Source organism: Microcaecilia unicolor, chromosome 3, assembly GCF_901765095.1.
Source record: "Microcaecilia unicolor chromosome 3, aMicUni1.1, whole genome shotgun sequence".
Classification (NCBI taxonomy): Eukaryota; Metazoa; Chordata; class Amphibia; order Gymnophiona; family Siphonopidae; genus Microcaecilia; species Microcaecilia unicolor.
Window position 1 is genome coordinate 435445971 of NC_044033.1, and position 14443 is coordinate 435460413.

At 47.7% G+C, this 14443-nt stretch overlaps 1 protein-coding gene across 3 annotated transcripts in view; it reads right to left on the minus strand.

The window, feature by feature from the left end:
* The window catches only part of TAF1B (TATA-box binding protein associated factor, RNA polymerase I subunit B), a 385284-nt gene that overhangs the window by 236139 nt on the left and 134702 nt on the right, over nucleotides 1-14443 (minus strand). For all 3 annotated transcript variants that reach the window (XM_030198879.1, XM_030198880.1, XM_030198881.1), the window contains exon 7: nucleotides 3753-3909. In XM_030198879.1, the coding sequence (XP_030054739.1) occupies nucleotides 3753-3909 (157 nt within the window). The remainder of the gene's footprint in view (nucleotides 1-3752; nucleotides 3910-14443) is intronic.

Here is a 14443-nt window from a genome sequence, read left to right on the forward strand (position 1 = left end):
GTACTCCGGAGGCAGTAGAGGGTGGGAAAGGCAGGGTCAGGGCGAACCTATATGCCTACATTCACAAGGGGGAAGTGGGAAAGGCAGGGAAAGGGTGAACCTATGTGCCTTTAAAGTGGGCACCACCAGCCACAACACCCCAGCTCAACTGGCCAAGCACAGGAGCCTCCCCAGGCAGAAATTTTCAAGGAGTTGAACAAGCTGCATCCTACCCTGCTGGGAGATAGAGAAATACTGGGAGGCAGATGGAGCTAGCCGTCCTAAAGGCACTATGGTTTTCAGTGTTCTCTATCTCCCCCTGCTGGTAGGTGGACACAACCATTCGTAATGGATTCATCTGCTGCTGATGACAAGGAAGCCTTTCTTTTTGGGAACAATGAAGTAGATGGAGTATCTTCCTATCTCTGCTTGATGGGAGGGACTGGCACAATGGCTCTAGAATGAGCAAAAAATCTATGGTGGTCTGTATCGCAGCCTCTTTGACAGGGAAACTGTAAGATGAGAGGTGCAATCGCACAGGACAACTCTAGCTTGCAGCTGTCCTTGAGAATGTCCAAGACCCATCTGGTTTGTCGTGATCTTGGCCCCGCCTCTAAAATCCTTTGAAGTCCTCCTCCAATGGTAAGAAGCAAGGCATGAGCCTGCCTCATACCACTGTGCACTAAGGGAAGCATTTGGAAGCCCGCTCTGACTAGAAAGCGGACTTGTTGTCCATATGAAAGGAAGACTGCCATTTCTGGAAGCAGGACTTCTGTCCCCTACTGCTGATGTCCAGGCCTGTTACCATCTACTATCCCGAAACCTGTTATGGGAGACCCCTGAAGCAGAGCAAGTAAAGGATTTTGGCTTATCCTCGGGCAGGCGCTAAGGCCTTCAGCTTCACTTAGTTTTATTTATTTTTATTTTATTTGTTACATTTGTATCCCACATTTTCCCACCTATTTGCAGGCTCAATGTGGCTTACATAGTACCGTAGGCGTTTGCCAAGGCCGGTACAGAAACAAATACAAGAAGATATTGTGGTCGAATAAGGGTCCGTTTCTTTCAGGCACGAAGGGGTCAAAAAGAGGGAAGGTTAGTGTCCAATACGATCGTTCGGTTTGTTGTGTTGCAGGATGTTGGCATCTATGTTGGGTCAATAGTGTATGCCCTTTTGAACAGGTAGGTTTTTAGCGATTTCCTGAAGTTTAGATGGTCGTAGATTATTTTCACTCCTTTTGGCAGTGTGTTCCATTCCTTAACCAGGTTGCTGAGGTCTTCACCAAACAACCACCTGCCTTGAAAAGGCAGCTTCATCAGAGGGGATTTAGAAGATGCATCCACAGCTCAGTTTTTCTACCAAAGCTGCCTACATGTCACGATCGCCAAAGACATGTCATGCGTCATAGCGCAGAGCAGGTCTTAAATAGCATCCGCCAGGTAAGCCAACCCAGCTTTAAACTGGGTTGCATGGGTCCCTTCCTGCAACATGGGACTGCTGATGCCACTTCAGGCACACTGTTGCCAGAAAGGATTTGCAAATAGTCACCTGAGAACCCAGAGAGGCCACCTCAAGTGACTGCTTCAGAGTATTTTCAATTTTCCTGTCCTACAGATTCTTTTCAGCAATACTCCCTTCTACCAGAAAGGTAGTCTTCTTTGTCACCGCCATTACCAAAGAATCCACTCTTGGAAGCTGGAACTTTTCATGATCCTCAGATACCAAGGGATAAAGGCATGCCATGGCCCTTACCATCTGAAGTCTCACAACTAGGGAGACCCATTCCACTGAGATTAAATCCTGAATGCCAGGGAAGGAAATGCCTTGCAGGGACCCTACCACTACTAATTATTTCTATAGTGCTGTACGCAGCAAAGTACACATTATATGCATGTAGTTTCTCTGTCCCTAAAGGGCTCACAATCTTTGTACCTGGGGCAATGGAGGATTAAGTGATTTGCCCAAGGTCAAAAGGAGCTACAGTGGGAATCAAACCCAGGTCACCAGGATCAAAACCTGAGGCACTAACCATTAGGCTACTCCTCTACTCCCCTAAAGCACTTCATGATACAAGAATCTTCAGACCTGTAGCCGATGCTAATGGGTCCTCAAAAGAAAGAACAGCCAAGGCTTCAAAAATTAGGGATACCAACTACTCTTTGTGAAACAGCCTTAGCACCTTAAGGATATTCCCCTTCCTCTAGAGGCTCCTGCAGTGAGGGCTCATCAAAATTACTGAGGCCATGTCTGAAAGAGAAGGAGAATGAGAAGATTCCACCTCACCCAGATGTTGGAGATTGAAACAAGTCCCATTGGGTGCAGGAGGAGCTGCAGGCAGAGAAAGAGGGGCTCTGAGAAGACTCTGCCCACCGCTGCTCTTGCTCCAAAAGATATGCCTGATGCCTCAACAGAACCAACTCAGGGGAAAATATGGCCCCTGAGGAACCAGTAAACTCTTCTTGGCCAGGAGTCTATAAAATGGCAGTTGAAGGCTACAAAGGAGGTTCAGGAGCTTGTACTCCTCTGTCCCACTACATTGACAAATTGGTAGCCATACCTGTGGGTTCCTAAGAACTGCACATCAGCAAGATTGGGGTGCCCTAAACTACCAGCAATGACAGCAGCAGCAAACAATCTTTTGAAGTGCCTTTGCCAGCATTATCAGCTGTGTCCCTGGATTCCCTGTCTTACAAACAGCACAGTTTCAAAGATGCACAGCGAGCTCCACAGCAGGAACACTGCTTCACAGCCTCCATGGGAGCAGCAATGTACCAGGACACCCACTGCCATGACCTCAATGCATTCAGTGCACGAAAAGAGGTAGAAACCCTCCCTCTCACAAAGGAATCAAAAGTGCAGTCCAAGAAGCAGTCCTGAGAAAGACAGACTTACCACTGCTGACTAGCTTTCCCCCTATGTACAACTCTCTCACTGCCTCCCACCATAATTAAGTGCTTCTCCCTAGCTATGCTCTGCAGCTAATTGGTAGGATCTAAGATTCTTTTTTTTTTTAAGGTTGCTGAGACTGGTCCAGCATAGGAGGGGGTTAGTGGGATACAGGAGATAGAAATCTGGAGACCTCCAGGCATGACTCCTTTGCAAGCCAAATGCCCCTGCCCACTATGCTCCACTGGGAACCAGCTGACCAACTGGACCAGAAGCAAACTATTGGAACAGTAGTTTTCCCAATGACTTTGCAGCATTATTTAACAGGGACCTCTTCCAAATGCCGTTTCTTGGCCTCTGGCTGCTTTCCAAGCTCTAGAAAGCTAAATAATTCCAAACCTATTCTACTTATATTCTGTAAAAAGGGAAGAAAATTGTCTGTCTACTAAACAGCACAGATTTCTTTTGGTAATATGACACAGAAGAGCCAGAGGTGGTGCTGGCTATTCTAATACTGATAATTACATTTTAAGAAGGCACACTACAGTTAGAGCATCCTGGAACTATAGGATTTAGCTACAAGTTTTACAGAGCTATGACTTGTAACTCAGAAGCAAACATTAAAAGCTTGGTTTGTGTACTTGCCCTCAGCCAGAAAGGCGGGATTAAAATTTAAAGACTAACATCTACAAGTAAAGTGTCTTGGATCTTGGGCTTTGTCTAGCCTGCATCTTCAGAAAGCCAAACATTAAAAGGCCCTTTGCATACTTTGGATCACATTCAGTTTTTATGTGCTCTGTACTACTTTCCTTTCAACTCTGTGTGGATACACTGCAAGACCAATATTTTGGAAATAAGAAAATAATTTACTCAAGATCATTCTTACCTCAAGAGGTCAACCAGTGTTACTGGCTCTCTCATCCAAAGCAATGCCATGTAACAGAATGCTAGTGTCATTGGCATAGACATCAACAGCTCCCCCTTCTGACCTGGACGTAAATATGACATACCATCTAGAGACCCAGAGCGAACAGAAGTAGTATCTTTCAAAAGAAATAATGGGGGAAAAATTAGTACTGTACTACATTAGCTAGAAAAAGTGCAAGCTATCCTAGTGTTAAATATTTAAGTTTTAATATATGTACTACTACTACTTATCACTTCTTTAGCGCTACAAGGCATATGTAATAATAAAGAACTTTATAACTTATTAATGACAAAGCTGTTAATCTTCACCTGTAAATACAAGCACAGCTTTGCTTCCAACTATCTTTCTTTCTATTTCTCTCCAAGTGACCCTGATTTCCAGGCGCAAAGCATGCCACATCTTTTCAAGCTCTCATACTTCTAGGTCCCTACCTCTGAAACAGGCTAACCATCCAGTGTCCAGGACATTTCCTCTTTCTTATTTCAGATCTAAACTTAAAAGAAGAGTCTCCTTGTCTGTTCCAATACGTAACCATTCAGACTTTGCTTCTGTCCTATCATACAGCTTTGCACCATCTCTATACTTTGTGAAAGCATTGAGTCTTGGTCAAAGTATCATCCTACTATATAAATGAAGAGTGACGGACGTGCCGCGCAGCTGTTCTGCACATGCGTGGCACGTCACAAATATCTTCCAACGTTGTTAGAGGATGCAGGAACAGAGCTAAGGGTGACCGGCGAGCACGGGCGGGGATCGTCCGACAGCAGCTCCGAGGCACACTCCGACAGGTCCGATGAGCTGCTGCCGCTGTGACCCGGGCGCTTTCCTCTGTCACCATCCCCCGGGGCGGCTTTCCTAGGCGGGGGCTCAGCTGGACCCGGCAGGGCTCCGACCGCTTTCTTGCCCGTTTTAATGGGCTCAACGGCTTGTAATTAAGTAAAAGAAGGAAGTGACCAAAAACATGCATTAAAATTATGAAATATTTCTATATTCTAGACATAGATGCTGCAAGTCTGTAACAGAACCTTTTTGTACAATCTCTGCCATGCTGGCTCTGACAGTTGAATCTGAACCTTATGGCTCTATGGTGTCCTGTGCAATTCAAATTCAGCCATCTGAGCCAATGTGGCAGGTGGAGGACACGGCCCAACGTATAGATGCTTTCCTCCTCCTCTGCCACTTCTGCTGAAGGAAAGAGTGCAGAGAGAGAGCAGATGAAAATGGCAAGCTCGTATGGCGGGGGGGGGGGGGGGGGGGGGGGGGGGGAGGTAGGGAACTGCACTTTAGTTACCATAGTTTTGTTGCTTCCAAGTTAAATGATTACTTGGACCAGACTAATGTCCTCCACCCCCATCAAACAGGATTTCACAGGCAATATAGCACAGAAATGGCAACAGAAAATATCATTACATCAAAACCAGATACGATCAGAATAAACAGTTCTATTACTATCTTTAGTAAAGAGCTTCCCAAACTATTTATTTATTTGTTGCATTTGTATCCCACCTCTTTGCAGGCTCAAAGTGGCTTACAATACATCATGAGTAATGGAAGAATGTTAGTAATAAACATTTAGTATTGCATGTTCTTGGTCAGCATGATAAGAAAAGCGAAGTAGTAGTATACAAGCAGATATTAGGAGACAGTTCTAAAATTACATAGGCGAGTTGTGCATATTCACTTGGGTTGATCTTTTTGGTATGCTCTTTCAAAGAGATGGGTCTTCAGTAGTGCGCGGAAGTTCGCTATTTCGTATATCGATTTCAAGTTGCTCGGCAGTGCATTCCATAACTGTGTGCTCAAGTAGGTGAAGGTTGACGCATGCATTAATTTGTATTTCATTCCCTTGCAACTGGGGAAGTGCAGATCAAGGAATTTGCGGGATGATCTTTTGGCATTCCTAGGTGGTAGGTCTATTAAGTCAGACATGTAAGCTGGTGCGTCTCCATGGATACTTTTGTGAACTAGTGAGCATATTTTGAACGTGATGCGTTCCTTAAGTGGGAGCCAGTGTAGTTTTTCTCGTAAGGGCTTTGCACTTTCAAATTTTGGTTTGCCAAATATGAGTCTAGCTGCAGTGTTCTGGGCTGTCTAGAGTTTCTTGATTATTTGTTCTTTGCAACCGGCATATAGTGAGTTGCAGTAGTCTAGATGACTGAGCACTAATGATTGTACCAAGTTTCGGAATACACTCCTTGGGAAGAAAGGTCTTATTCTTTTTAATTTCCACATTGAGTGAAACATCTTCTTGGTTGTGTTTCTCGCGTGGTTTTCTAGTGTTAGGTGTCGATCAATGGTGACTCCAAGAATTTTTAGGGTTTTTGAAATAGGAAGGTTTAGAGGTCCCAACTATGGGTTGGGACCTGAAATGGGGTAACAAAACAGATTTCAAATCACAACCCGAGTGGACTCTCCATAGGTGTATCACTATTCTGCACCTCTGGATGGCCACATATTTTATTTGGCTACTATCATGGGGTCATTCTACAAAAAGATTGACAAGCACTGCTTTAGACCTTTCTGCTGCTTTTGATTAGCAGGTCATTCACTCTTGATTCAAAGACCACTGACCTTTCTAATGCCCAAGAACTGAACTCCAAATTAAACTTTATTGCTGAATGGCTCTTCTCTCATAAATTGAAACTGAACACAGAAAGAACTAAAGGCTTATTATTTTTCAAGAGAAGGCCCCCAATTTTTAACATAACCAGTAAATTTCTGCTTTGCCTTAAAAATACTGGAGGTCTATATTGACTCGTAAGGCTTGTACCTCCCATTTATCCAGTAAATACTTCTCCATTAAACCCATACACTCTACATCTCCACTGCTCACTCAGAAGGGGTTCAAAATACTAGCACATTTGCTTGTCATTAGTCCACTAGATTATTAATTCACTACTTAAACGAATTTGCTTATTAGATATTCGGTGCCCGCAATTACTTCATAACCTCATTTTTAAAGCTCCTTTCTGGTGCCAAGAAATAGAAACATGTAACACCTCTGTTGGTAAAGGAACACTGGTTCCTGATTTCTCATAGAATCATTTACAAGATACTGACTGTCCAAAAAATTCACTACTCTGGAGAACCCCAATTCCTTTCTCGACTGCTTAATCCTTATTCCTCATTATAATCCTCCTCTCAGAACCTACTAGTAGTGCCTTATTTTCAAAGTATCATTTTAGACTCCATCCATAACATTTAATGTGGTAGGCCCTTCCCTCTGAAATTCCTTACTGCTCCCTCCCCATTTAAGACTGGAACCCATATTCAAAACATTGAAAAAGGGTCTAAAAACCATTCTGTTTACGGACGCCTTTGGAACCTGATTCAAAGCAGACTGGGAATGATAGTGTGACACTGGTAAAGAGCAGGAAATGCACTGTCTTTACACCTATTTTCACTTATAAGGGTATACCTGACCTTGTTTACACCTTTCAGATAGCTCTTTTATAATAGATATTTTAAACCACTGCAAAGGCAACACTGTGCTGCATTATATCAAATAAAAATGAAACACAAAACTTGATGATTGATGTTGAGAGTGATTGGCGCATTCTAGATGCAAATGCAACTCCAACATCAGATGCAGATTCTAGATTCATGGAGAGCGATGCTTCTAATAGAAACAAACACAGAAAATGATAGTATGTAGAGACAAACTTGATGGACTACATTGTTTTTATCTGCTATCTACTTTCCCTTCCTCTCCCTTAGAGAACCTACACGCTTGTTCCACGCTTTCCTAAATTCAGATACAGTCTTCCTCTCTAACACCATGAGCTCTCTTGATGTAATTTGTGTTCACAGATGCCAAAGGGAGGTGGTCTTGCTTGCAAGCCCTGCAAACACCTTTTTGATGCAAGTCTGGTCCTTAAGTATATGTGTATACTACGGACCTCAGTTTGGGAAATAAGGCTCTGGATCTAGAGACTGTGATGGAAGAGGCTGACTTGGATTTGGTGGCAGTCGTGGAAACGTGGTTAAAGGAGAACAATGACTTGGATATCATTACACTGGGTGTAATCTATACAAGGAAGGCAGGGTAGGCCATTCCATGCATCCACCACCCTTTACGTACAGAAATGCTGATTATTCCTCAGCTTATCCCCTTTCACTTTCATTCTATGGCCCCCCCATTCCAGAGCTCCATTTCAATTGAAAGAGACTTGTCTTCTGTGCATTAAAACCATTGAGGTTTTTAAATATCTTTATCATATATCTTTTTTCCTACTTTTCTTCCAAAGCATACATATTGAGATAAGAACATAAGAATAGCCATACTGGGACAGACCAATGGTCCATCCAGCCCAATTCCCCATCTCCAGCAGTGGCCAATCCAGGTCACAAGTACCTGGCAGAAACCCAAATACCAACATTCCATGCTACCAATCCCTGGGCAAGCTGTGGCTTCCCCATGCCTGTCTCAATAGCAGACTATGGACTTTTCCCCCAGGAACTTGTCCAAACCCTTTTGAAACACAGATATGCTAATTGCTTTTACTACATCCTCCAGTAATGAACTCCAGAGCTTAACTATTCGTTGAGTGAAAAAATATTTCCTCCTATTTGTTTTAAAAGTATATCCATGTAACATTGAGTGTTCCTTAGTCTTTGTACTTTTTGAAAGAGTAAAGTATTGTTTCGCTTCTACTGTTTCTACAACACTCAGGATTTTGTACACTTCAATCAAATCTCCACACAGCCATCTCTTTTCCAAGCTGAAGAGCCCTAACCTCTTTAGCCTTTCCTCATATGAGAGGAGTTCCATCTCCTTTATCATTTTGGTTGCTCTTCAGTAAACCTTTTCTAATTCTGCTATATCTCGTTTGAGATACGGCGACCAGAACTGAAAGCAATACTTAAGGTAGGTTGCACCATGGAGCGATACAGAGGCATTATAGTATTCCCAGTCTTATTTACCATCACTTTCCTAATAATTCCTAGCATCCTGTTTGCTTTTTTGGCCACTGGCGCATACTGGGCAGAAGATTTCAGCGTATTCTCTACAATGACACCACAATCTTTTTCTTGTGCACTGACCCCCAAGATGGACCCTAGCATCAGGTAACTATGATTTGGATTGTTCTTCCAAATATGCATAACTTTGCATTTGTCCACATTAAATTTCATCTGCCATCAGGATGCCCGGTCTTCTAGTTTCCTAAGATCTTCTTACAATTTTTTCACAATCCACATGTATTTTAATGACCTTGAATAGTTTTGTGTCATCTGCAAATTTAAATCACCTCACTCATCATTTCGATTTCCATATCATTTATAAATATGTTAAATAGCACTGGTCCCAGTACAGATTCCTGCGGCACTCCACTATTCACCCTCCTCCATAGAGAGAAATGTCAGTATAACCCTACCCTGTTTTCTGTCCAATAACAAATTCCTAATCCACAGGACATTGTTTCTTATTCCATGACTCTCTAATTTTCTCTCGAGTCTCTCATGAGGAACTTTGTCAAAAGCTTGCTAGAAAGCGAATGCTACATACCTGTAGAAGGTATTCTCCGAGGACAGCAGGCTGACTGTTCTCACTGATGGGTGACGTCCACGGCAGCCCCTCCAATCGGAAACTTCACTAGCAAAGTCCTTTGCTAGCCCTCGCGCGCCCGCGCGCACCGCGCATGCGCGGCCGTCTTCCCGCCCGAAACCGGCTCGAGCCGGCCAGTCCAGTATGTAGCAAGACAATACACTTCAAGGGAAGACTCAACTCCAAAGGGGAGGCGGGCGGGTTTGTGAGAACAATCAGCCTGCTGTCCTCGGAGAATACCTTCTACAGGTATGTAGCATTCGCTTTCTCCGAGGACAAGCAGGCTGCTTGTTCTCACTGATGGGGTATCCCTAGCCCCCAGGCTCACTCAAAACAACAACCATGGTCAATTGGGCCTCGCAACGGCGAGGACATAACTGAGATTGACCTAAAAAATTTACCAACTAACTGAGAGTGTAGCCTGGAACAGAACAAACAGGGCCCTCGGGGGGTGGAGTTGGATCCTAAAGCCCAAACAGGTTCTGAAGAACTGACTGCCCGAACCGACTGTCACGTCGGGTATCCTGCTGCAGGCAGTAATGAGATGTGAATGTGTGGACAGATGACCACGTCGCAGCTTTGCAAATTTCCTCCATGGTGGCTGACTTCAAGTGGGCTACCGACGCTGCCATGGCTCTAACATTATGAGCCGTGACATGACCCTCAAGAGCCAGCCCAGCCTGGGCGTAAGTGAAGGAAATGCAATCTGCTAGCCAATTGGATATGGTGCGTTTCCCTACAGCCACTCCCCTCTTGTTGGGATCAAAAGAAACAAACAATTGGGCGGACTGTCTGTGGGGCTGTGTCCGCTCCAGATAGAAGGCCAATGCTCTCTTGCAGTCCAATGTGTGCAGCTGACGTTCAGCAGGGCAGGAATGAGGACGGGGAAAGAATGTTGGCAAGACAATTGACTGGTTCAGATGGAACTCCGACACAACCTTTGGCAGAAACTTAGGGTGAGTGCGGAGGACTACTCTGTTGTGATGAAATTTGGTGTAAGGGGCCTGGGCTACCAGGGCCTGAAGCTCACTGACTCTACGAGCCGAGGTAACTGCCACCAAGAAAATGACCTTCCAGGTCAAGTACTTCGGATGGCAGGAATTCAGTGGCTCGAAAGGAGGTTTCATCAGCTGGGTGAGAACGACATTGAGATCCCATGACACTGTAGGAGGCTTGACAGGGGGCTTTGACAAAAGCAACCTCTCATGAAGCGAACAACTAAAGGCTGTCCTGAGATCGGCTTACCTTCCACTTGGTAATGGTATGCACTGATTGCACTAAGGTGAACCCTTACGGAGTTGGTCTTCAGACCAGACTCAGACAAGTGGAGAAGGTATTCAAGCAGGGTCTGTGTAGGACAAGAGCGAGGATCTAGGGCCTTGCTGTCACACCAGACGGCAAACCTCCTCCAATGAAAGAAGTAACTTCTCTTAGTGGAGTCTTTCCTGGAAGCAAGCAAGATGCGGGAGACACCCTCTGGCAGACCCAAAGAGGCAAAGTCTACGCCCTCAACATCCAGGCCGTGAGAGCCAGGGACTGGAGGTTGGGATGCAGCAGAGCCCCTTCGTCCTGCGTGATGAGGGTCGGAAAACACTCCAATCTCCACGGTTCTTCGGAGGATAACTCCAGAAGAAGAGGGAACCAGATCTGACGCGGCCAAAAGGGAGCAATCAGAATCATGGTGCCTCGGTCTTGCTTGAGTTTCAACAAAGTCTTCCCCACCAGAGGAATGGGAGGATAAGCATACAGCAGACCTTCCCCCCAATCCAGGAGGAAGGCATCCGACGCCAGTCTGCCGTGGGCCTGAAGCCTGGAACAGAACTGAGGGACCTTGTGGTTCACTTGAGATGCGAAGAGATCCACCAGGGGGGTGCCCCACGCCTGGAAGATCTGTCGCACCACACGGGAATTGAGCGACCACTCGTGAGGTTGCATAATCCTGCTCAACCTGTCGGCCAGACTGTTGTTTACGCCTGCCAGATATGTGGCTTGGAGCACCATGCCTTGACGGCGAGCCCAGAGCCACATGCTGACGGCTTCCTGACACAGGGGGCGAGATCCGGTGCCCCCCTGCTTGTTGACATAGTACATGGCAACCTGATTGTCTGTCTGAATTTGGATAATTTGGTGGGACAGCCGATCTCTGAAAGCCTTCAGAGCGTTCCAGATCGCTCGCAACTCCAGAAGATTGATCTGTAGATCGCTTTCTTGGAGGGACCACCTTCCTTGGGTGTGAAGCCCATCGACATGAGCTCCCCATCCCAGGAGAGACGCATCCGTGGTCAGCACTTTTTGAGGCTGAGGAATTTGGAAGGGACGTCCCAGAGTCAAATTGGAGCAAATCGTCCACCAATACAGGGATTCGAGAAAACTCGTGGACAGGTGGATCACGTCCTCTAGACCCCCGGCGGCCTGATACCACTGGGAGGCTAGGGTCCATTGAGCAGATCTCATGTGAAGGCGGGCCATGGGAGTCACATGAACTGTGGAAGCCATGTGGCCCAGCAATCTCAACATCTGCCGAGCTGTGATCTGCTGGGACGCTCGCACCCGCGAGACGAGGGACAACAAGTTGTTGGCCCTTGCCTCTGGGAGATAGGCGCGAGCCGTCCGAGAATCCAGCAGGGCTCCGATGAATTCGAGTTTCTGCACTGGAGAAGATGGGACTTTGGGTAATTTATCACAAACCCCAGTAGCTCCAGGAGGCGAATAGTCATCTGCATGGACTGCAGGGCTCCTGCCTCGGATGTGTTCTTCACCAGCCAATCGTCGAGATATGGGAACACGTGCACCCCCAGCCTGCGAAGCGCCGCTGCTACCACAGCTAGGCACTTTGTGAACACCCTGGGCGCAGAGGCGAGCCCAAAGGGTAGCACACAGTACTGGAAGTGGCGTGCGCCCAGCTGAAATCGCAGATACTGTCTGTGAGCTGGCAGTATCGGGATGTGTGTGTAGGCATCCTTCAAGACCAGAGAGCATAGCCAATCGTTTTGCTGAATCATGGGGAGAAGGGTGCCCAGGGAAAGCATCCTGAACTTTTCTTTTACGAGATATTTGTTCAGGGCCCTTAGGTCTAGGATGGGACGCATCCCCCCTGTTTTCTTTTCCACAAGGAAGTACCTGGAATAGAACCCCAGCCCTTCTTGCCCGGATGGCACGGGCTCGACCGCATTGGCGCTGAGAAGGGCGGAGAGTTCCTCTGCAAGTACCTGCTTGTGCTGGAAGCTGTAGGACTGAGCTCCCGGTGGACAATTTGGAGGTTGAGAGGCCAAATTGAGGGTGTATCCTTGCCGGACTATTTGGAGAACCCACTGATCGGAGGTTATAAGAGGCCACCTTTGGTGAAAAGCTTTCAACCTCCCTCCGACAGGCAGGTCGCCCGGCACTGACACTTGGATGTCGGCTATGCTCTGCTGAGCCAGTCAAAAGCTCGCCCCTTGCTTTTGCTGGGGAGCCGCGGGGCCTTGCTGATTCGCACGCTGCTGACGAGAGCGAGCGCGCTGGGGCTTAGCCTGGGCCGCAGGCTGTCGGGAAGGAGGATTGTACCTACGCTTGCCAGAAGTATAGGGAACAGTCTTCCTTCCCCCGAAAAATCGTCTACCTGTAGAGGTAGAAGCTGAAGGCTGCCGGCGGGCGAACTTGTCGAATGCGGTGTCCCGCTGGTGGAGAGACTCTACCACCTGCTCGACTTTTTCGCCAAAAATGTTATCCGCACGGCAAGGCAAGTCCGTAATCCGCTGCTGGATTCTATTCTCCAGGTCGGCGGCACGCAGCCATGAGAGCCTGCGCATCACCACACCTTGAGCAGCGGCCCTGGACGCAACATCAAAAGTGTCATAAACTCCTCTGGCCAGGAATTTTCTGCACGCCTTCAGCTGCCTGACCACCTCCTGAAAAGGCTTGGCTTGCTCAGGGGGAAGAGCATCAACCAAGCCCGCCAACTGCCGCACATTATTCCGCATGTGTATGCTCGTGTAGAGCTGGTAAGACTGGATCTTGGACACGAGCATAGAGGAATGGTAGGCCTTCCTCCCAAAGGAGTCTAAGGTTCTAGCGTCCTTGCCCGGGGGCGCCGAAGCATGTTCCCTAGAACTCTTAGCCTTCTTTAGGGCCAAATCCACAACTCCAGAGTCATGAGGCAACTGGGTGCGCATCAGCTCTGGGTCCCCATGGATCCGGTACTGGGACTCGATCTTCTTGGGAATGTGGGGATTAGTTAATGGTTTGGTCCAGTTCGCAAGCAATGTCTTCTTCAGGACATGGTGCAAGGGAACAGTGGACGCTTCCTTAGGTGGAGAAGGATAGTCCAGGAGCTCAAACATTCAGCCCTGGGCTCGTCCTCCACAACCACCGGGAAGGGGATGGCCGTAGACATCTCCCGGACAAAGGAGGCAAAAGACAGACTCTCGGGAGGAGAAAGCTGTCTCTCAGGAGAGGGAGTGGGATCAGACGGAAGACCCCCAGACTCCTCGTCAGAGAAATATCTGGGATCTTCCTCTTCCTCCCACGAGGCCTCACCCTCGGTGTCAGACACAAGTTCACGGACCTGTGTCTGCAACCTCGCCCTGCTCGACTCCGTGGAACCCCGTCCACGATGGGGGCGTCGAGAGGTAGACTCCCTCGCCCGCATCGGCGAAGCTCCCTCCGCCGACGTAGTCGGGGAGCCTTCCTGGGAGGTGGCCGCGGTCGGTACCGCACGCGGTACCGACGTCGGGGACCTCAACCTGGGCGATGGGCCAGCCGGCGCCACGCTCGACGGTACCGGTGGCGCAAGCACCGCCGGTACCGGAGGGGTAGGGCGCAACAGCTCTCCCAGAATCTCTGGGAGAACGGCCCGGAGGCTCTCGTTTAGAGCGGCTGCAGAGAAAGGCTGAGAGGTCGATGCAGGCGTCGACGTCAGTACCTGTTCCGGGCGTGGAGGCTGTTCCGGGCTGTCCAGAGCGGAGCGCATCGACACCTCCTGAACAGAGGGTGAGCGGTCCTCTCGGTGCCGATGCCTGCTGGGTGCCGAATCCCTCGGCGACCCAGAGCTCTCGGTGCCGACACGGGGAGGAGACCGGTGTCGATGCTTCTTCGATTTCTTCCGAAGCATGTCACCGGAGCT